A 23,517-nucleotide genomic window follows, 5' to 3' on the forward strand; every position below is an offset into this window, starting at 1 on the left:
CCAATATTCAAATAGGAATTAGTCCTATCTTTGCTTCGTCAATGATGCCTCCAGTGCTTCCATACTCAGGGCATCTCTCAGATGTTTAAAAGAAATGATGATTTAAACCCTCCATCCCAGATTCTGTGCACTATCTTGGAAATAGTAGAAAGAGTTTCTTTGCTACAATTTTATTTATTTTTTTAAATATTTTATTTTTTTATTTGAGAGAGAGAGAGAGAACACATGCATGAGCAGTGGGGAGGGGTAGAGGGATAGGGAGAAGCAGACTCCCCGCCAAGCAGGGAGCTCAATCCCAGGACCCCAAGATCATGACCTGAGCCAAAGGCAGACATTTAACGGACTGAACCACCCAGTTGCCCTTCATAAATGTCTCCTTTTTAACCCTCTTACATGAATGAATCCTGCTTTATAACTAATATAACTATAACTTTATAACTAATCTTAAAACCCAAATATTTAAAAGTCATCTTAACCCATATTTTGATAAAAGATTTTGACTAAACACAATCATGAAAATGAGGTTATGTTTCTGTTGTATTTCAAAACATACAAAGCCTTTCCAAATGCACAATTTAGTAGTTAGAATTGAGGAGTTAGAATAACTCAGTAGTCAGAGCAACTTCAGGGCAAGACAGGTTCGAGGAGGAGGATAATTTTCCCGGTGTAATGTGGTTAGGATCAGGATCTGTGGACGTCCTGTAGACTAGAATTCCCATCCTGACCCGGTGCGACCCTAACCAAGCACTCAATCTCCCTAAACTTTAGTTTCAGTCTGTAAAGTGAGGGTCCCTCACAGAGAATCAAGGGGAAAGTGACAAGCTAATGTATGTAAAGTTCTTCACCCAAGGCCCGATACATGAGAACCGTTCAGTCTGTGTTAGGATTCATTGCTGCTGCTACATACAGTTGTGCAGGAGAGCAGGTCGGAGCTAAAATCCTGACTCTTCTCCTCCCGAGCCATCTGCTCCAACAGTGGCTGCAGGACAAAGTCTCTTAACCTAATGTTCCCAAGTCATTTACTGGCAGGGCGGTGTCTGCCCCCGTGGCTCCCTCTTCCAGGTCACATAAGGCTAGCCGAGGCCCTGGTCCTGGTTCTTACCTCCCCATCACCACCACCCAGTCAGGAAATATAAAAAGATCTAGATCTAGACTTCTAAAATCCAGACTTCTGCCTCCAAATTTAGCTGTTTCTCTGTAATACTCCTTCGCCTTTCTGTGTTCTCAAACGAAGGATGTCTCTGAAAGTGTTCTGTGTGGAGTAAAAATGTTACATAAATGTTCGCTGCTATTTAAAATTTCCGTGACTCATCAAGGTACCATCTTAGTTCTTCTGTGACTCAAAAGGAGATGAGATGCATTCAGGAAAAACCTGTCATTGCAAAATACAGTGGAATTAAGATTTATTTCTGCCACTGGTGAGCCCAGAGACAAAAGCGTATTGATGTTTACGCTGATGAAGCAGGTGTGTTAGCAAAGCTCCTACTGAAGGAAGAGGCTAGAATGACAGAAGACAGGTGGTCTGGGTATGACGAACCTGCTGTTACCGCTAGGATATCACGTGGCAGGAACAGCTTCCCTCTTTGGCAGCAGACGTGGGTCTTGTTCAAGCACTTGTCATGTCTCTGCTGAGAAAAAGATAGTGCAACACACAAATATTCATTCTGCTCCTCCCAAAACACCATCTTTAAAGTGCACCAAGTTGAATCCACTTTGTAATGAGTTTATTTAAAATCTTCAGTTAATTAAGCTCATGGAGTTCCGTTGAACGTGTTTAAAATTGTGCCTCCAATGTTAGATCCCAAGGGGTGTCTTGTAGTTGGTGGCTTTGCTGGAACTGGGAGTATTGATTAGCAGAAGAATCCCTCATCCTTGGAGGTCTCAGAATTGCAGAGCTCGAGAAATGCTCCCGTCCTGCACCGTCACTATGGTCACCACTAGCTGCGTGTGGCTCAGAGCACATGGAATTATACACAGAGATGTGCTGTGAGGGGAAAACACAGCAGATATACAAAGTATATCCCACACCACAAATCTATATCTGATTAATAATTTTTACATTAGTTACATGTTGAAGTGGCAATATTTTAGATATTCTGGGCTAAATAAAAAATAGTATTAAAATTAATTTTATCTGTTCCTTTTTATTTTTCCAGTGTGGCTATAAGGATATTTAAAATTATAGGGGCACCTGGGTGGCTCAGTGGGTTAAGCCTCTGCCTCCGACTCAGGTCATGATCCCAGAGTCCTGGGATTGAGTCCTGGGCTGTCTGCTCAGCGGGGAGCCTGCTTCCTCCTCTCTTTCTCTCTGCCTGCCTGTCTGCCTACTTGTGATCTCTGTCTGTCCAATAAATAAATAAAAATCTTTAAAAAAAAAAGGATATTTAAAATTACAAATGTGGCTTGTATTATATATTTTTTTAGATAGTGCTCCTCTGGACAGTGTGTAGACTCATGTAGCCACATTTATTAGGTTTTAAAATCAAGATCATTGCTACCTAAGCATCACAAGAAAGCTTTGAGGATATAAGGATTATGCTGTTATTTTAAAACCCCAACCACTGTATTGGAATCAAGTATGGGTGAAGGTCCCCAAACAATGCTACAAATGCCAGGAAAATGTTTCCTTCCTGTTGTCATTGCTTCACTTTCCCATAAGACCGAGTGAAAGTTTAAAATAATACACTTCAAATGAAATAATTATGTTATTTCTTTTTGTAAATTGGAGCAGGAAAGAGAAATTGATAGCTATAATGTTATGTTACCAGAAAACAAATTTCCCATAATTTATTATCTAACTGTAGCAACAGTAACTACAGAAAATACATACTTCTCAGTTAAAAATTGCTATTTTAGTTCATCTCGGTTGAACTTGTTTTTAATTTATCAGCCAGGAGACAAAAAGTAACCTTAAAGCCTCAAGTCCCGATTTTAGCAATAGCTGAGCCACGAGAAGTGAAATGCCTAGCTTAATGTTGTACACAGCACCATCTGTTGGACAGATCTGTTAAAAAACTTGAAAAATTCTGAAGGAAAAAGTAAAATTGAACTTAACCAAATCAAAATTTGTGTTATGGGCGGCGGGGAGCAGTGCATACAAAATAGTGTCCGGTAAACCATAACAAAATACTGATTCTATCTGTGGCCATGAAATTCAGTTTAAGTCAGTTGCATGACCACTACCACGTTGCAAAAGGAAAGGAACCTGTGCTAGAACAGTTTCCCACACCGACTGGCCAGGAAATCAGAATGGGACCAAAGCAAATGAGCATTAATAATGGCGGTTTTATGGATGCCTGTGTATGTGAACTTGCCGGCATTTACATGTGTTTATGAAACATTTGTGCGTCAAAACAATGACGTCAAACCCCTGACCCACATGTCAGGCAGAAGCGGGCTCTTAGCCTTCTGAGGACAGGGAAGCAAGTCTGAGAGATTGAGTGTAAGCCTTACTAATTCAGTGCGGATGTGGCTGGAGGCCAGTATGCCAGACACAGCAAGTCTAGGCCCCCTGGAGTTCAGTGTGTTTCTCTATCTGCTGGACACACTGTTACTGATTTATGGTGTTCAGCTTTCAGACATTATATATGATCCCGATTTTGAATGCAGGATTATATGGTTTGTCTTCCTGGATATACTAGTAGTGGTTTAAACAAAAGGTTGAAGAAAGTGACATAAGGGAGCTAATTGCCTGAAAGCCATGCTTTTTTATTTACCTAAGTGGAAAAGTAAGCAAATATGGAAGAACATTTTCCTGGAAAATACACATAGAGAAGCAGATGCAGAGAATGTAAGGTTTCTGCAATCCTGGAGAAAAACCTTGGAATGATTATTCCGACATGACCAGACACCCTCTCCCTGAGTTCTCTCCCAGAAGGCCTTCCCTAAACCCCAGAGTAAGTGAGATCCACCTGGTAAATATGGCCACGACACCTGGCTGGTCATCTTCTGTAATTAGTAACTTTGAATTTTGCTGTCTTCCTTGATATGCTGTGAAGTCCCTGTGGAGAGGGACTGGACTTGTTGACAGCCATATGCCCAGTGCCTGGGACAGCTCTTAAGCACAGGACTGTCATCTCACCATGTTGAATGAATGGAAACATAAATGCTTTGTATCCAGGCATCTGTCCCCACTTCCAACAATACATTTTCTTAATAATTCAGTGACCCACACCCAAGAAAGAATGCAACTTTCTAAAGGAAGGGATACAGCCAAATGAGGAGAGGAGGACTGGGTGGCAGAGAAAGGGCAAATAATGATTAGAAATTAGCTTAAAAATACTTTTAAGAAAAAAAAATACTTTTAAGAAATAGGATTGTCAGAAATTATATAGATTGCTAAAACTGGAGGGGAAAACACATAGATACATCATTGTTTCTAGACATGCTTCATCATTAACACTCAATACATTGTACAAATCTGAGTAACGAAGATGTTGCATCTTCTTGCATAGTTAAAGATGTAAAATAATGCTGATCCAGGCAGACATAAAGCAGATGCCAGAACCGAATAGAATATAAGTTAAGTTACTAAGATTGTAGGGGCGCCTGGGTGGCTCAGTCAGTTGAGCGTCTGGCTCTTGGTTTCAGCTCAGGTCATGCATGATTTCAGGGTCCTGGGATTGAGCCCCATACGTGCAGCGCTAGGGATTCTCTTTCTCCTTCTTCTGATCCTTCCCCGGCTCTCTGTCTCTCTCTCTAATAAATACATTAAATCTTTTTTAAAAATTATTCAAACTATAGATGTGCATGAGACCTCTCTGTACTCTTTGCAACTTTCCATGATTCTAATTATTTCAAAATAAAAGTTGATCAAAATTGGAAAAGATTTCTATTATGTGTACATTAAGGAAGAAGGGTCAGGTGTACCACTTGGTTTTGGGCTTTTTTTCCTGCAACATCTTGGACAGGCTTGTCACAAAATTTGCATATTCAAATGAAGCTGAACTTGAATTCCATGGAGGTGAATGTCCGCAATTTTCTGAAATATTTGAGTGACAATATTATAAGTGCTCCTCTTCCACATATTCTAGCCAGTGTTGAATGATACAGGCTTGTTTTTTATTTCCTTCATTTCCCCCAATTAATTTATAAATTCTTATATTTCATTTTCTGTAATTGGTGAAACTTTCTTTTGAAAAATAGAATGAAATTAAAATGATATCAAGATTTATATGCTGTAGAAATACAGAGTTACGGTAACATGTTTTTTTAATTTTTACATATTTATATACTGTAGAAATACACAGATAAGGTAATATGGGGGTTTGTTTTGTTTTAATCCAACCGTAGATCTGCCACAGAGTGGTTTTCTGGTTCTTCTCTACTCCAGAACTGTGTGACCTTGGAAAGAATATGTAACCTAAATTATTACATGAACAGGATTGTGCTAGTGGTTTTCTATGATTTATCTATCCCAGAGGAAACTTTTCTTGTCCTCAGCTTAGAGACAAGAAACATAAGCTTCAAAGGTCAGGAACTTGTCCAAAGTCCAAGCTCACTGGTTGAGGGTTGGATCTGAACCCAAGGCACCTGTCTCTACTGACTTCCACAGACCTAGACTGACTAGCTCGCCCTTTTGAATTCTAACATTCTAGGACTCCATTTTTCCCCACTCCCTGTATCAAATACTCCTCTTTAGAGGAGCAAGCTGCGCAGAATATTCATATAACTAGAAACTGAACTATAGGGCGCCTGGGTGGCTCAGTGGGTTAAAGCTTCTGCCTTCCACTCCCAGAGTCATGGGATCGAGCCCTGCATCCGGCTCTCTGCTGAGTGGGGAGCCTGCTTCCCTTCTCCTCTCTCTGCCCACCTCTTTGCCTGTTTGTGATCTCTGTCTGTCAAATAAATAAATAAAATCTTAAAAAAAAAAAAAGAGAGAGAAATCGAACTGTAGGTATAGAAATCATCCTTTGTGAAGACTTGAGGTTGTATTCCTTCTTTAGGCTATTCACGCTCAAACCTGACCTTCACACTCACAAACAGCCTTCAGAAAACAAATCTGGTATAAGAAAAAGAACCATGGTCCTATTTGAGCAAGTTATTCAGACATTTAATCATGTGCAGGTAAGGTGAGGCAAAGCTGATCAAGGATGATCATTTGAAAGATTAACTCATTTAGTGGGAAGATGATTTCTGTCCTTTTATTTATGCTTCATTGTATTATCTCCATAACCATTTATATTTGCAAAGCATTTTTTTATTCTTATTGCTCTGGTGCAAAATCTCAGTTACAGAGAGAGCTGCCCCACTTTTTGCCTATAAAGAAACCAAATGAGTTACAAGGTGCTTAAGAAATTTATCATTAATCAGTGAGTTAAGGAAACTATAGGACATTAGCTTCCATTTCTTGCACAGCAGAAAATGCCACTATAATCAGGGCTTTCTGCTCATAGAGTGGGCTAGTAAGAAGCCGTGTCACCTTCTGGACCAGGATATCTGTGTATCTGTCCATTACTCATCCACTTATCAACCACCACCCCTGTGCTAGCTGGTCTGCAAAGACGCTGTGTTATATAGTGGGTGAAGTTCATGTCTGTGTGACTTCACCCCTTCTCCTCAAACCCTCTTCCCGAACCCAGCTTCTAAGCTCTAAAGCAGACAGGTCACTTTGGGAAAGTCACTTTCTTTCTTGGAACTTTAGACATCCTCTTTACCAACTGCTATGTGGGTGAAATAGTAACTCACCTGCCACAAAGTAGACATTCAGTAAGTGTAAATTTTAACATTCCACCTGACCAAAACTACCTGTTTCAAATGTACCTCTTTCTTTTCTCTTTAATCTTATTTTCTTGTGAAAACAATAGCAGATTAAACAGAGGGGGATTCAGGGTCCTTTTGTAGTCTGTGGCATTATCAATTACCCCAGGTAAGAAGCTCTCTATTTTTATGTCATTTTCTTCTTTAATTCTATAGCTACCAAAGGGTATAGAAAATTTTTTTTAGAAAGCAAAGCCATTTAAAATGAATGGATATTATTGCCCCATAAGCTTTTCTTCTCACAGTGAACCATCCTTGAGATGTTTTTCATAGGTCCCTCTTGACATGTTTTTAATAATTTGGGTTCTGAGTTTTTAAGGACAGATACTGGTGAGAGTCTACTAAGACTTCACCTCCCACATGTATCAAGTCAGAAAGTCTCCTGAATTGAGTGTGAAAAGTAGCTTTCCAGGTGCCCTCCTCCCCCATCCTGGCCTACCAAGTCAGAATCTCCACAAGAGAAGGCTGGAAATCTGTGCCTTTAATAGATATCACTGGTGTTGCTCATAATCTAGCCAGTTTGGGCACACACAAGCTGGGTTCCCTTTGGGGATGAATGGGACACAGGTATCACATTTGTAGAATATTTTTTGGGGTTTATCTATGTCAAGAGTGGGAGCAAAGCAAAGATCCTTGGTAATACATTCCTGCTTTCTGACCTAAGTAATAAACCATTTTAAAATCTGAATACAAATAAATTCAGTCCTGGAAAGAATATTGGCATTGTTCATTTTTACATTATCAGACTTTATCACTGTTTGCCTAGAAGTCTGACTTTTCTGACATACCTTTGTAGTTTGCAACATAGAACTTCCAGAAGAGTTTTATATTCTTCTAAGTTTTTGGCACCCTTTGAGTAAACATCCATTAAGTCAACAGTACTTTCTCTTATAAATACATGGATGTAATAAAATTTACTGTGAATTAAAAAGTAGGAAGACAAGAGTCATTTTCTACATACAATTTAAAAAAAATTTTTTTTTTTTAAAAGCAAACAGTAACCGGTCTCTACTACTACATATATTTTAAACCAAGATTTAAAGAATTATGTGATTCTTTGGTACAAAAAGTGTGAGTCTCATTGATTCCCACTGAGGTCTTTGTTCAGTGGTTCAGTGGATACTAGTTGAATACCTGCAATGTACCAGGCCTGAATCAGACATCAGTTAATTTAGTGTAATTTAACTGGTCACTTCACATTTTCTGAAAAGAAAATCTGATTTTAATATACATTAATAGTTTATCAAAATTATAAATAGAATAAAAATCCTTGTGATAAGGTTGTCATGATGGGGGATGTGGCTGGGAGTCAGGGTTTCCCAGTAACTGAGTGTAGAGAGCTTTCATCCCTCCTGCAGGCTCCCCTAGTCAGCTGGGTTGTTAGTTACCTCAAACACACAGCTAAGATCATTTCATGACTCTGTTTCAGTTTCCTTTTTTTAAAGCGAGAAATAGAGGAAAAAATTGCTTGAGTTGAATCTATAAAGTGTTAATACTCTGCTATATCATTTATTATATTTATGTACATCATACTATTAAATACTAGTATTAGTATTCTTACCCATGTAGTAATACACAAGTATACAGTCATTATAATTTTCCTCTTCTTTCCCCTTCCCCGAAATTTTGTATGAATTGTATGAATTTATACAGAGACATGTAAAGATGGGATTAGTTGATTGTGATCACATTTTTTTTTTTTTGCAACCTTTCCATTTAATATGGGCTGGAGATTTACATATTAAAATCTACGCTTCTACCCCATTCTTTTTAATACTACACAGTATTCCATAGTATGAATATATCATAATTTATTTAACCTTTCTCCTGTACGATGACCAGTAAGATCTTGTGATAGGTCTTCAGGTCGCAAGAACTCCATAGTAATCTTACTGCCTGGTTTTCCCTTCGTGCTCTTGCTTTGCACGTTTCCCTGCTATCTCCATCATTGTCTTACTTACGCAGCTTTCCCCGTGCATAATAGCCCAGCCTCCCACTCTAGTTGTTAAAGAGATTATGCTTCTTATAAACCAATACTTTTTTTGTAATTTTTACATTTGTATTGACTTCTATTCTCAGAAAAAAGTTAAAAATAAGTACACATAGAAACGGAATGTAACCTGGTTGAGGGAAGGTATTTCTCCATTTCATCAGGCAGAGGCCTGGGAATCTGAGTAGAAGAAGGCGATGTGTGTATCCCACTGTTTAAAGAATGGTGCTGGGGGATTCCAATGTCCGAAATTCACACGATAGTTGTTTCTTTGGACTGAGGCTTATCTTTAAAATACCTGTTAATAAAATACCTGTTAAAAGGGGCTCCTGGGTGGGTCATTTGAGCGTCGGACTCTTGGTTTCGGCTCAGGTCGTGATCTCACGGGTTGTGGGATTGAGCCCCGTGTGGAGCTCCAAGTCTCCTTGAGATTCTCTCCCTCTCCATCTGCTCATGGGCTTGCTCTCTTAAATAAATAAATAAATCTTTAAAAAAACTGTTGAAAGACATCACTGAAGATCAATAATTATGTAAATTTTAATGGTGACAGAGAAATTGCTAGAAGGTTTAAAATAGAGTGGGTACAACGCAGAGTGTCCCAGAACCACTGGCAAATCTGAAAAGACATTAGAGGTCAAGTGCGGAGTTAGAACCCCAAGCTTCTCCACTTCCCACTCATCTGCTGTGTCTGAGATGGACATGCTCACTTTATATTTGCAGTGGTTTTAATGCTTTATCAAAGGCAATAGAGCAGAGGTGTGGCCGGGGTGCCCCCATGACACAAAGGGGCCACTCTTCACAGTCCTTAGCTATTAGAGTTTCCAGGGGTGATACAGCTGTCTCCCCCTTAACTCTGCACAATTGTACATGCAGCACTCACAGGCGCGTGCACGCGCGCACGCGCACACACACACACACACACACACACAGCTAAGAAGGATGTATTGCTCCAAGTTCCTGAGAAGGTGCCTCCCTGCCCCTGGTGGGTGCAGACCGATGTTGAGGAAATATATTCACAGGATACGTGGCTTGTTACACAAAGAGTCAGGAAATTTGTCTTGTTTGAAGGATGCAATTTCACGGCAGTGTCTTCCTAAACTGCTTGCACTCTGTGGAGTCTGAAACTATTTCTAAAGGAGAAGATAATCATAAGTTTGAGGCTGAGGTAAAAAATAAAAATGTCTGCTTAGCTGAGGCTGATGTGTTACACAGCAACTGAAACAAATGATCAGAACTCTCTCGGTTCTGGTAGTGAATTATGCAGCGTGAATTATGAACTCTGGGAACTTTTTAAAATAAGCCAAACCATGGGGAGGGAAATACATCTGCTCTGTATGGAAAACTTTGATTTTGTCAATTGCTGAATAGGTGAAAACTTCCGCAGAATATTTTCCTGAGCAAATCTTTGTTTCCTTCTTGTCTTTCTATAGTAACCTTTTTTTTTTTTTTTTAATTATTTGCCTTTGTTTTATTTTCTTTCACTAAGAACACAATATTTGGTTTTGGACAGAGCAGAGGAGAAGCAGATGGTCATGAAACAAAATGGGCCAAATTCTAGTTTCATTCCATTATGGGTGGAACCCTGTTTCTCCCATTTGCCAATTAATTTGGTGTTTCCACCTCAGAGTTTGATGGTTAATCTATAAAATGAGAAAATGTCACTGATCCATCTATCTAACCATCCACCTTACCTTTTTATAAATTGCTAGTTCGGAATAAGCCATGATCTCAGTCCTATGATGAAGGAGGCAAACATGTTCATACTTAAAAAACGGTAGGACGTATACTGTATGTTTCAGAGGTTTGAGGAGAGGGCTGTTATGAGTAACAACAAAAACAAAACCAACATCCCTCTCTGAAATTTGGGAATTTTCCCTTAATTTTGTAACAAACCCATCCCAACTATGTAAACCCACTGTCTTCTTAACGTCCTCACCTCCCTTTTGCCCATCCCTCTCAAGTGGCCCGTTGCTAATGGGCTTAGAATGTCTCTTCTGCAAATTTCTCTTGTAAAAATATACAAATGTGCAGATTACATTTTTCCCTGAAAAGGATCAGACTATGCATTTTGCTCTGCATCTTCTTCTTTCCTCACTTTATATGCTTTATACCCATCAGTCACTACCAGCCTGGCTCCCTCCTTCCCTCGCATTTTTCACCTGTTATTACCTCTTCAGAGACATGTTTCCCGGTCATCATGTTAAAATAACTTCTCCCTCCCCCACCCCCGTGATGTCCCCATATAACTAACTGTCTTATCATAATACTTCCAGTTCTGCCTTACAAATTTATTTTTCCAAAAATACCCTTGGCTAGTCTCAAATATTCCATGCAAATTATCAAGTTTGATCTTTTTAATTTATATTTTTCTGACCAGTTTTCAGTTTTTGTGAATCTCCCATTTACAGTATTTTGCCATTTTCTGTTGGCTCGTCTGTCATCTCTGATAACTCAGGAGCCGCCATGGGGATTGAGCCTTTCGATCCATTATGTGTTGAATGTGGCTGTTATCTTTTCTCATTTCCCTTTTGTCTTTCAAGCTATTTTTGCCATGGAAAACTTTACATATTTATAGTCAAAATGACCTTTTAGGCTTCTGAGTTTCCAGTTTTGAATACAAAAATTTCTCCTAACCATGGCTGAAACATTCTCTTGATTGTTTTATGGTAACACTTTAATTTTTTTAAGTAGTTAAGTCTCTTATCCAGTGGGAATTTTTATTTATATATACTAAGATATCATGATTTAGCTCTGTTCTGCAAATAGATTTTCATTTGTGTCAATGCCATCTTAAATAAGACCTCTTTCCTCCACTGATTTGAAGTTTAAATATATGACTTTGATTTAAATATATTCATTTTAAATACATAATATATAATATATAGAAGTAGATATATATGGACTTACATATATACCATGTATGTGTGTCTATGTATAAAAATTTAAATCTATTTCTTGCTCTGTTCTTATCCCTCTGACCTATTTGTCTAATCTTATATATATATATTTTAAATTTTTATATGTCTGTCCATATAACTTTTATTATACTTCTAGATAAGTTTTTAAATCTTTCAAGATAAACTGTGCCTCACAAAGCTGTTTTTCCCAAATACTCTTGGCTAGTCTCAAATGGCTATTATTTCATATGATTTTAAAAACCATTTATTTCAGTTAAAGTGACCAGCATTATAAAATCTGGCTTTTGGAAGAGGACCCATTGGGCTGCACTGTAGGGGATGAGTTGGAGTAAGGAGAGGCGAGTGGCAGGGAGATGGTTAGGAGGTAACTCAGTGATCCAGGCAAGGCAAAGAGGTCTCAGACGGGGACTGGCAAGAGAACAAGCCGTTGCCACATGGAATCAGCTGGACGTCCACCTTTCGATGTGAAGTATCCAGGAAAGTGAGTCGAACTATTAGACAGGAGGACTAGACAAACTAAGTCCATTACCAGAGTTAGGACAAAGGGGAAGAAGTAAGTTTGGAAGTGGACGGAAGGAAAGACGTGTCCATTTGTGGTTAGGTTGAGTTTGATGCATGAGGGTTATCGGTGGGTAGACAGAGATTGGAGATGATGATATTAATCATTTGGGCAATATCTTAAAGAGGCTTTCAAATAAAGTTCTAGAGCCTTTTAGACATCCTTAAGTTCTTACTTTCTTGTGAGGCCCTGCCTTTTTCTCACTCCTGCTTTGGCCGTTGGAGGGTATATTATTGTAAGTCATCACAGAAGGAGGTCTCTCTTCTTAAAGAGTAGAGAGCTCTGTTCATAGGAGGTAAAATTTCAGTTTTTGAAGACGTTCCTTCCTCTTCAGTAGAAGCACTTTTCTACAATACTATATATGAATAGCTTTTATGGTATCTTTACAAATCTTTATATTATTTTTAAAGTCACTGTCGCTTTCTCTCCATCCTTGAAACTCCGCTGAGACTACTGGATATGTCCTTTTTAGCTATCAACATTACACATCAGTTTATCTTAAGGTCTCTTAAGATAGGCTTACTCTCATCGCTTTTTCATTCATTTGTCTTTTCAGAACTTGACAGCCCAGAAGAGCTAGGGAAGAAACGGATCTGCAGGATTATCACAAAGGACTTCCCCCAGTATTTTGCCGTGGTTTCGAGGATTAAGCAGGAAAGCAACCAGATTGGTCCCGAAGGCGGAATTCTGAGCAGTACCACTGTGCCCCTCGTCCAGGCTTCTTTCCCAGAGGGGGCTTTAACCAAAAGGATTCGAGTGGGCCTCCAGGTAACGTGCATGAAATGTTGTGTGAGAGCGTGTGAGCATTTGCTCCACTCAGAAAACAGTTGTTGTAACTCATCCTGATGGTATTGCTAATCAAAGCCCTGGGCCATTTGGGGATTCATTAACCTATTTCAAAATGAAAAGCGTTAAGTATAAAGTAAGCTTGGTGGCTTATTCAATAAAGGTACGTATTTTAGGGGTTTTCTTTTAAAAGTATCACTTGGTTCTGATGAAAGATTGTTCTGTTAACCATACATTATTGGTATTTGGAGTGACAGGAGCTCCAAAGAGCAAAGACACCATTAAAGAAACAAACCACATTTGACTTGGTTTATAAGAAAGACGCCATTTCATAAAAATCAGTAATAAGGAAACTTGCAAGCTTTCAGATTTTGATGGAAGTACATCATAAATACTGGGTTTTATCCAAACCCAGTTGGAATTTGTTTGGGTTTGAAAAGCTAACTAAACATCCTGGCAAGAGTCATCTTTCTTACATTTATTTGTTTCAGTTAAACCTACTGAAAAAAGAAAATAATAAGGAAAGTAATTTAATTTGTGTCAATTAATATAGTAATTAATAGTTTTGACTGAGGTTCTTCTTGTGAGGTTTTTTAGAGTGAAGTACTGTAAGTGCTGGGAAGGTTTTCAGTTCCCACTCGGAGCTCAGGAGATGGCCTCATAGTTCAGTGCCGAGAAGTTCCCTTCAGCTATCTCCCAAATTGAGTATCTTGCCAAATAGCAAAGAAGCCAAAAGGAAGACGTTAGGTTTGGTCATCTCAAACTGAAATCTTAAATGCGCTTTTGTTACTTACCTCTGAAGCCACCTCAATTCTTACCTGGGCACAAATCTCCTCTGTGATGTTTTTACTGGATATCCCACATAGGTTTAAGATACACTAGACTCAGTATTTGCTGATCTTTATTTGGATTAGCTCAAAAGACTTCTCCATTGTGAGACTTAACTGCCTCTCTGTCACACAAGCTCGTGTCGTCCACATTCTGTTGGGGAAATACACCGACCAGTTTCTGCTACAGCATGAGGTTGTTTGGGTTCTTTTTTTTACACCCTCCTGAAGTAGTGAGGAAGGATGAAGAAGAAAGACTTTTTTTTGTTTGTTTTTGAAGGGGGAATCAGTTTTTATTTTTTTTTCTCCTCACTTAAAAAGTCAATTTCCCAATGAGAGAAAATGTTAACTTCCACCTAAGGTCCTTTCTCTGTCTTTAGGCCCAGCCCGTTCCTGATGAAATTGTGAAAAAGATCCTTGGAAACAAAGCAACATTTAGCCCAATCGTCACTGTGGAACCAAGAAGAAGGAAATTCCATAAGCCTATCACAATGACCATTCCGGTGCCCCCGCCCTCGGGTGAAGGCGTAGCCAATGGGTACAAGGGGGACACTACACCTAACCTGCGTCTGCTCTGTAGCATCACAGGTGGGGTCGCCTTGTCCCGGCACCTGCTGCTGAGGCTAGCAACTTGCAGTGATTCTGTACGGAGACGTAAAGCCTTTGAAGCCTCCGTGCCAACTTTATGAGACTAGGGAAAAAATAAATAAATAAATATACATACATACATACATACATACATACATACATACATACAGCATTTGACTTGTCCATCACCTCATCTGCATTATCCCTGTACCTTCCTTTAAGATGCTGAGATCATGACTCAGTAGTAGTATTAATAATAGTGCTCTTTTGAGGTTATTGAAATAATACGGAATCTACTAGAGCATCTGGGTCATTTCTCGGGGACCTAGGGAGAGGTGGTGGACCTTGTAACACCCTTTAGACTAAAGGAAGTTGGACAGACTTTGGAGAAGACAAGCCCCACAGAGCACCAGGCGCAGGGCAGAGCAGAGGTTCTCACCACTCAGTTCCCGGGTTTAACCAATAGACCAAATCTGCAGGGACAGGAGAACACATTTTGTGATGAGCACCTGGAGGAGAGCTTAGTTCATTTGGTTAACTTAATACAATTTTTAACAGAAAGTCCTAAATTAAGATTGTTTTTCTTTGTTTTGTTTTTATGAGTAGTTTTAATGGCTGATTCCTCTTTTTACTCTGGAAAATTAAATGATTTAGGCAGTACAAAATCCGCTGCTGCTTAGCTTTCTTGATAGTTCTTGTCTTTTTTAAAAATAAAAAAAAAAAATAGGAAAGAATTACATTGTCTTTCCGAACAACAGTTCTTTGCACTTATAAATTGCACTTACAAAATGCACTTGATAGCCTGTGATTGTCCGTTTAGACCATCCGTTAATAGCCAAACTGAAAAGTAATTTTTTAAAACTATAACGTCTTACAAGGAGATCACCATAAGGCAGTAAAAGCACAAAAGGAGAGTAGAGAGGAAGACCAACCTTAGAGCCTGCCATTGATTGAACGTGCTGAAGTTTGCAAGTTCACGGCAGTGCCGGAAGAACAGGACGATAATGCAGATTTTATCAGAAGCCCCTCCCATGATGAAGTCAACATATCTGCTCTGTTCTCCCAGGGGGCACCTCACCTGCTCAGTGGGAAGACATCACAGGAACAACTCCCCTGACCTTCATAAAGGATTGTGTCTCTTTTACAACCAATGTTTCAGCCAGGTATGGGAATAAAGGATTCCAAAAGGCACTAAGGGATTCATTTTACTACCTTTTGGAAAGTGAAAGTTTTTGTGCTCAATACTAGTATGATTATTATTTTTTTTTTAATTTCAGTGACAAAATTGGGCCTAACTCAGAAATTTAAAATTGACTGGTGTAAGTCATCTTATCCAGTTCTCACAAGGGGCTATACGGTGCTAGACTTGCTTCTTCTAGTTCTTAGCAGTTTGTAAAAACCTATTTCTGTTGATTGTTATGGAAATCTGGACTCAAGTATTAAAGGAGAACGGCAACTTGCTTTTAACTGTTAATGCTTTCAAGGAAAAATGACCGATAGAATTTCCATTTCATAAAATTCTTGCTCCGTCCAGTGTAAAGTAAGACATTAAACTCTGAAGCAGGAGTAGAAAGGAGGGGTGGGGGAACAGAATCTTAAGGGAAGGAAAACAGAGAGAGAAAAGAACCCTTAGCTTTTCCTTAGAAAATTATAACAAGTAATAAACGTAGACCTTCTGTAAACAGAGTAAACACCTTTGTTGTTTCTTTAAATGAACAAGTTAATGTTTTGGTGTAGTTCCCTTATATGCCCCAATATTTTAATAGTGAATTTTCTTTAAGATTTGGCTTTTAAATAACCTCATTGTCACCCCCGTTTTGTTTTTGTTTTTCTCAGATTTTGGCTCGCAGACTGCCATCAAGTTTTAGAAACCGTGGGGTTAGCCACACAACTGTACAGAGAATTAATATGTGTTCCATATATGGCCAAGTTCGTTGTTTTTGCCAAAATGAATGACCCCGTAGAATCCTGCCTGCGCTGTTTCTGCATGACGGATGACAAAGTGGACAAAACCTTAGAGCAGCAGGAGAATTTTGAGGAAGTTGCCAGAAGCAAAGATATTGAGGTACCTTGTTTACACAAGTCCATTCCATTACATCCCCCAGATCTGGGGTTTTATTTTGAGGTCATAATGGCACTCACCAGAAATACCAAGCCCATTCTTGATCTCGGGTTTTGATTCAAATATCTGATATAGATTTATTCTCAAATTATTTTACATGTCTTTGAGGTTATCTTGGTAACAGTGTAGTACTAAGGAATCCACATGATGGTCTACACTTCTCTCTGGTGACTTGAGTTCTCTTATTTTTATGGTCACTGTCTTTTACACATTACTATGATTTTCCTTTTTTAAACCCAGTGAAAGTATCGGAGTAAAAAAACAAACAAAAAACCCTTTCAAAGTCTGTATGAAGAAGTGATGTCAGCACTTTCTCAAAGATGTCCAAAGTTGCTAGAATAGAACTGAATGTGTAATTCTGTCTTGTACATGTGCATGCTTTGGTTTCCAATCACAGTAGTTGAGTTGTGAGCCAACAGAGTTATTTTTGTGGCAAATAACACCATAGAAGTAGTGTCCTAATAAGGAGACAAATGTGACGTAGAAATATATCAGTCTTTTAATATTATGTGACTTAAAAATCTCAAAATTCTTTCAACTTAATTTAACATTAAATTATGTATTCCTTTTATTCTAAAAGGTTCTGGAAGGAAAACCTATTTATGTTGACTGTTACGGAAATCTGGCCCCACTTACCAAAGGAGGACAGCAACTCGTTTTTAACTTCTATGCTTTCAAAGAAAATAGACTGCCATTTTCCATCAAGGTAAATCATCAACAGAGACTCTGAATTTTGAAAAAGAAAAAAATGTTCTTACAGAATAAAAACAGAAGAATCTAGTGATTTATTCGGTTTGAAATATCCCACCAAATTTGAATTCAGAGGAACAAGGTCAGATTTTGTCCCGACTGTCTTTTTGAGCCAGGAAAGCTTTATAATTAGTAACAAAGAGTCTTTACCTTTTAAACATCTCAATGATCATTTATGTTCAAGCAGATGTTTGTAAGACCAGACAATCTAGAATAGTAAAATGCATCATATCTGGTTAATGCCCAGTAATGAAATAATGGATGAAATCCAAACTCAGTATTTAAGTTCCGTCTTCATTTCTGATGAAGGTATCTAGAGATACCTTCCCCCTCCTCAGAGAACAGAAGGACATGGGACAACTGTTTATTGTGTTGGTTATTTGCTGTTATTATCGTTGCTAAAACCAAGGCCTTGAGGAAAACAAATTATTGGACAGGAAGCAAATGCATATAACCCAGACTGTGCAGAAGAATGCCAGGGAAACAAGCAGGCATAGCCGTCCTGGGTCTGATCTCGGAGTTGGGCATTCTAAATCCCGCTGAGTTCACACGTGACCACCGCCGTTGATCTGTAATGGTTACCGCCATCTTTTCCGTTTACTTTGCCCGCCTCTTGAAGGGCTCTGTCAGATAAACCTGTTTAACTCTTGTACAGACGGGAGTCCTCAGAAAAGTCTTTTTCTATAACTGTCAACCACCTAAATTCTTCTAGGTTAGAGACACCAGCCAAGAGCCCTGTGGTCGTCTATCTTTTCTGAAAGAACCAAAGACAACAAAAGGACTGCCTCAAACAGCTGTCTGCAACTTAAATATCACTCTGCCAGCACATAAAAAGGTATCTTTTAATACTGGTTTATTGTAAGTCTCTTCCCCTGGTCTTGGAGAAGTGGGCCCTCGGTATGCAATTAAGGAATGCTTTGTCACATGATTAAAGTTCTTGAAGCTCGAGTTTAATTAGTCTCTGTGTGTAGATTGAGTCTTGTTACTGTGGTGTCAGATTCTTACGGTCTGTACGGTGGAGTCCTCTGTATATCGCTCCTGCTCCTGCCGCTAGCTCGTAGATTCTTGGTTTCGAATAACGTCACACGTTAATTTGCCGTGGATGTACAGTTCTTGATATTTTGTGTTGGCTTCATTTGATTTGCTTTGCTTTCTTGATTCAGCTTGCATTTGTGCTCCCTACTCAGTCCTTTTCATATCCTGATATTCTTTTCCCTGCTGTCCATTATAATATTCCTTGTCTCTGCAATGCATCTTGGAACCAAAAGGAGACAGAGTCAGATCAAGATGATGAGGTAATATGAACACTTCTGCTTTTACTCTCTCAGAGATAGAAATTAAATCTGTATAAAAGAAGTTGCAGAGGGCTGAAGTGTGGGAACCGGATGCTATTTTTCCAGATCTTAGCATAAGTGAGCTGAAGGGTATACACTTTTCGTGAAGAATGGTTTGCGCTTCCGCCACATGTACGAGAATACTTGAGGGCATTAAGGAAGATAATCCGGCTAATGATTTAAAAAGAGGAACTAACATTCTTCAAACATTTTTTAAGTGTAGTAGCGTGGCATGTATAAATACACATTTGTTCGTATTTTTGCCTAGTATCCACTTTGTGTAACATTTAAGTCAAGATCCTGAGTAACAGGAAACTTTTAGTGTATAAATTAAGTTGTTCTATTTACTAGAAAATATGTGTCCCATGGCTACTGATAAATATTTGGTATTCTATTTAAAGAAAATTATCCTGGCCATTTTTAAGGGTGTAGTGGTTCCATTTGGTTTTGAATGAATTTTTTCCTTGCAAAGGCATCTCCTGCTATTTCCCCAAGCTATAGGATAATTGGATTTTTAAAACTCCCACCTCAGTAGTAATAAATAGAATCCTTATTTCTAACAAAACCGTTAACCTTTTTTTAACCTCACCTATACTCTATGCCTTTCAACATGTAGAAACAACAGCAGTAACCAGAACGAGACCCCGTGTGCCCCTTTTCCTTGAATGTACTCACATAGAGTGACTGTACATCGTGATATATGTGCTTTCAATACCAATAGATTTGGGGAGATTTACTGCTCAGCATCAGAAGTCTCTGTAACGCTCGTCTTGTATTTGTAGTCCCCTGTAGTCTGCTGTGTTGATGCTCTTACCTTTGCCAAGTGATGGTAATTTGGTTGAGACATCGGGGTGGGGTTGTAGACCCACAATAGGAAATGAACATTTTCATGAGGAAAATCCATCAGAAGAAAAATAAAGATAAACGAGGTATCCACATGCCAACCTACAAAATGTTTCAAAACTGTGAAAATGCCCCAAGGAAGTTGGACAGAGTCTCTTTTCCCTTCTCCCTTTCCAGGCCGAGAAAGCAGATCGACGACAGAGCTTCGCGTCTTTAGCTTTACGTAAGCGCTACAGCTACTTGACTGAGCCTGGAATGAGTGAGTTTCCTAACACGTTCTACTAATCTACGTGGGTTTTTATAAGAAGAGGCATTTTTTCTGTACAAACTGAATTTGGGGGTCATTTGAAAACCCAGTGACGAAAGAAAAATTGCCTGCAAGAAAATTTTATCATGAATCTAAGTGATTTTTTTTGTGTACATAGTTCAAAATATGAAGTAGAAACTCCCTTAGCTCATAAGTTCAAAATGTTTTTTTTTAAAGCACTATCTCTTTTTTAAATTAGAAACATCTATGTGTTACTTGTCTTTAAAAATCTTGATTTCCCTTCTTTGTTAACTAGGAGATAACGGGCCAATATTGATTCAGATCTAAATATTGCTTCAGATTCTCTAAAGGGAAATATTCATTTTTATATATGTGGGATGGTAGAATGAATGATAAAGTAACTTTGATTGTCATCTCATTTTTCTTAATATAGGTAGATCATTAGATCTTAGTCCTGATTCTCCTTCTTCCCAGTTTGCAAGAATTAGATTTTCCTACCGTCTTGAGGTAGCACTTCTATACTGATTCCTTATTTCCTCCTTCCTTTCACCCCAACCCCTCCCCCACTGCCCTTTATTAAACACCAGTTCCAAGGCTAGTCTTCACTAGACTGGCTAAGCCCTTTTCTCCTCTCAGTGATTGTTTTGGTTCATTGTTAACTGGCTTGCAAATATCAAGGTATAAATCCACTCAGTCATACTCATTCATCTGTCTCCCTCTCCACCTCATCCTTTCCTGTTCCCTCAGCCCTCCAGTGAATCCCTCCCCCAACAGGAGCTAAGAATGCTGAGAGCAGCACCGTGTTTGATCCATCGGAAGAGGATTTTTACAAAAATTATTGTTAAGTTAGCAGACAATTTCTAGCTACTTTTCATTACTTACCACTAACTTGCGTTCAGGAGAGATTGGAAATTTACCAGTAAGAGCCACAAGTTTGGTTTTTCCCACCTTCCCTGAATTCTTGTTTCGGTGGGCCAAGATAGCACATTAAATGTGCAGCAGGAACACTTCGTTTAGAGGTCTTAGTATAATCTTCTGAGTCTAGCTCCTTGACTACTAGGGAAACTTTTATATTCAGACACAAAATGGAGAGCATAAGAGAAATGAAATGCTACCACACTCAGGAATGTTCTTCCGGATCTCAGTTTTTGCCTGTAGCATAAATGTCTAAATCCTTCCAGAACCACAAAGGCTAAGTTTAACCCCTATTATCACAAAGCAGGGACAGTATATGTGTATAACTAAGTGGTTTTTTCAATACGACTACATCTGCTGGGTAGAAGTTTTCTTGGGAATACTATTTTGCCTCAGAGCTAAGGCTCTCAGAGTAGCTGGTTGGGACTCCTAGGCAATGTCCTTAAGATTTGAACAATCTCCATGACCAGCTCCTTTAGGTCCAAGGCACCTCTGGGAAGGTGAGCTCCCATATGATTCTGGTCCCTAAGATATCTGGGGGAGATATATGAGTTTAAGGTGAGGTCTACGCTAAGTCAACTGAATTTTTCCCACTTGTGGAAGTATTGCTATTTTTTAGTTAGTTTCAGTTATAGTATAATACGTGGCTTGTCTTCCCTGACTTTTGATAGAAGGAAGAGGGTCCTTTTCTCTGTTTTATGAAAGGGAGCATAATGGTGGTAAACAGAGGAATGGAAAGACTGAGGACTGTAAGGAAACTAAGGAAATGCTATGGCCCCTTAATTGGTGTTAGAACTCCAAATGATGCAGATATTCCCTCAGTACCCTGCCCTTTCAAACCACACCGCCCCCCAAATAAAGAAAGAGTCTGGTGTAGTTCAGTGCCTGACATCCAGAACCTCCCAGAAATTTTCTTTGTTATAAAGGGCATCCCAGAGTATGTGTCATTAAAAGCATAAAATGTGTAACTGATCAGTAAATTGGCGGCTTCATGAGAAGTATAAAACCATACATGTGGTTTAGTGGACTTCTTTGCTTAATGGAGCCAGCCTTCAGTGGTAAAGGCGAGATGCTGTGCCAGGTTCTGTTAGTTATAAAAATAAATTCTCATGAGACATTGAACTGAGCCCAAGTCACTGAATTGAAGGAATCTCCAAACCTTCCATTTGCACTGTGTGTTTCCAAAAGAGTTAAGCAATATAATATTGAGAATTATGACTAGGAGGGGGTAACGAGCAGGTGAGTTTTTCCTCAGTTCTTCCACATTTCTTTAGAATAATATGTAAGCTTAGAAAAGGACATGTTCTGAATGTCTGAATTTAAATGTACACTAGGAATGAAAATCTTCACCCTTGTGGGAGTAGCTGCTAATCCAAGGACTGGATTATAGCACTGGCCCGGGCACGGCATGAAGAGGAGCATAAAAGATGAAGCAGATTCTCATTTCCTCTTCGCGTGTCACTATTATTCTGCATCAGTGCTTTCTGGGAGCAAAACTGTACTCAACTTTGACATAGACCGCTAGCCCTTGGCAGGCATTCCAAATCTCTGTGACCAACTCGGTTTGTTTGCTAGAGCTGTAGAAGTAGAGAGGACCAAGTGCGTGCTTGCTCTCCCCCGGCGAGTGTGCTTACCTCATTTGTGTGTTTCTCGTCCCATTGCCAGATGAATGCTGGTATTAAATCCATCTTTCCCAGTGGGAGGTCTGCCTCATGGTTGCTCCAGTGTTTGGGGTATCTATGAGTCCCATGAACGTTCTTGAAAGACACCAGAATTCATACCTTTGCCATGGATAAAAATGTATACAGATATATGCCGTATCCCACTGCAGATACTTAAATGTGGGGTGCTAAAAATATGACTGCTTTTTTAGATTTTTCCCATGATACCTTTTGAGAATTAAAAGTAATTGTGAAAATTGTGGAAAAAACAATATCCAAAATGAACTATGTGCTTTTATCCATAATGAAGAGAACTCCAGATGTGGACACATTTAGTTGCAGATATGTTTTAAATAGGCAGTATTAAATATTTTCCTAAAGTCTCAAAAGGTACCAAGATTTTGCATCTCATGGAAAAAGTGTACTCTTCTTTCTAAATGCTCTTGTGGAAATATTTTTAAAGTTTATATATTGTGCATAATATGGCATAAAAATTGTATTACTTCATTGGCTTGTTTGCCATGATATATTGCGCATGATAAAATGTTTTCAGTTGCTTTGCTTGCTTATGGTAACCATGACCCATATTTTCTGCTTTTTTTCCCCTTCGTGTGTATGTACACATGCATTTTTAAATCACTTCCTATTCCATTTTCTTTTTTCCTCACCAAAAGGAATATGCTGCATGGAAACAATAAATGCAAACATTCCTTTTCTTTGTTTTATTTTTTTTTTCTTTTAAACTTCTGACTCAGAAAATTTCTTGCTCTTATTGGCTTTTTATGGGTGTGAAGCATAACCTAATTGTGCATGGAAGGTGCAGATTTAAAATCCAGTGGCTTCACAGTTTGCACATCATTTGCCTGTCACCTAAAAGTTAACTTGGATTCTGCATGAAATAGGCTTGAGTAGCTTTCTAAAAAAAGAGTTCTAGATATTTAACGGACAGTGACACATCGATACGGTTCTAAGTAGATGCAATCAGTATCACCGAAAGGTTCGAGCAGAGGGAACGTTAGACATCGCTAAAATGAAAGTTATACGGTTGCCCAAAACAAACGTGGTCCTATACAGGCAAAGCAGAGTGGCTGCTGATAATTTCAAAACCAGCACATAAGAAAGTCAATAGGAAGTAAGGGAATGGTTTTCCATTGTGGTTATTTTTCTCATCATTAATTCTTTCCTCATGTTTTCTGT

At 38.9% G+C, this 23,517-nt stretch overlaps 1 protein-coding gene across 13 annotated transcripts in view; it reads left to right on the forward strand.

Moving 5' to 3' along the window:
• The window catches only part of ANK3 (ankyrin 3), a 670,144-nt gene that overhangs the window by 601,555 nt on the left and 45,072 nt on the right, over positions 1-23,517 (forward strand). For 10 of the 13 annotated variants that reach the window (XM_032842405.1, XM_032842415.1, XM_032842423.1 and 7 more), the window contains 8 exons: positions 12,783-12,994; positions 14,220-14,427; positions 15,494-15,590; positions 16,264-16,492; positions 17,130-17,255; positions 18,012-18,134; positions 18,568-18,594; positions 19,654-19,735. In XM_032842405.1, coding sequence (XP_032698296.1) covers positions 12,783-12,994; positions 14,220-14,427; positions 15,494-15,590; positions 16,264-16,492; positions 17,130-17,255; positions 18,012-18,134; positions 18,568-18,594; positions 19,654-19,735 — 1,104 coding nt within the window. The remainder of the gene's footprint in view (positions 1-12,782; positions 12,995-14,219; positions 14,428-15,493; positions 15,591-16,263; positions 16,493-17,129; positions 17,256-18,011; positions 18,135-18,567; positions 18,595-19,653; positions 19,736-23,517) is intronic. The other 3 variants (XM_032842487.1, XM_032842497.1, XM_032842505.1) reach the window with 1 other exon arrangement.

The sequence above is a fragment of the Lontra canadensis genome, unplaced genomic scaffold, assembly GCF_010015895.1.
Source record: "Lontra canadensis isolate GAN:19392208 unplaced genomic scaffold, GSC_riverotter_1.0 scaffold3, whole genome shotgun sequence".
Taxonomy (NCBI): domain Eukaryota; kingdom Metazoa; phylum Chordata; class Mammalia; order Carnivora; family Mustelidae; genus Lontra; species Lontra canadensis.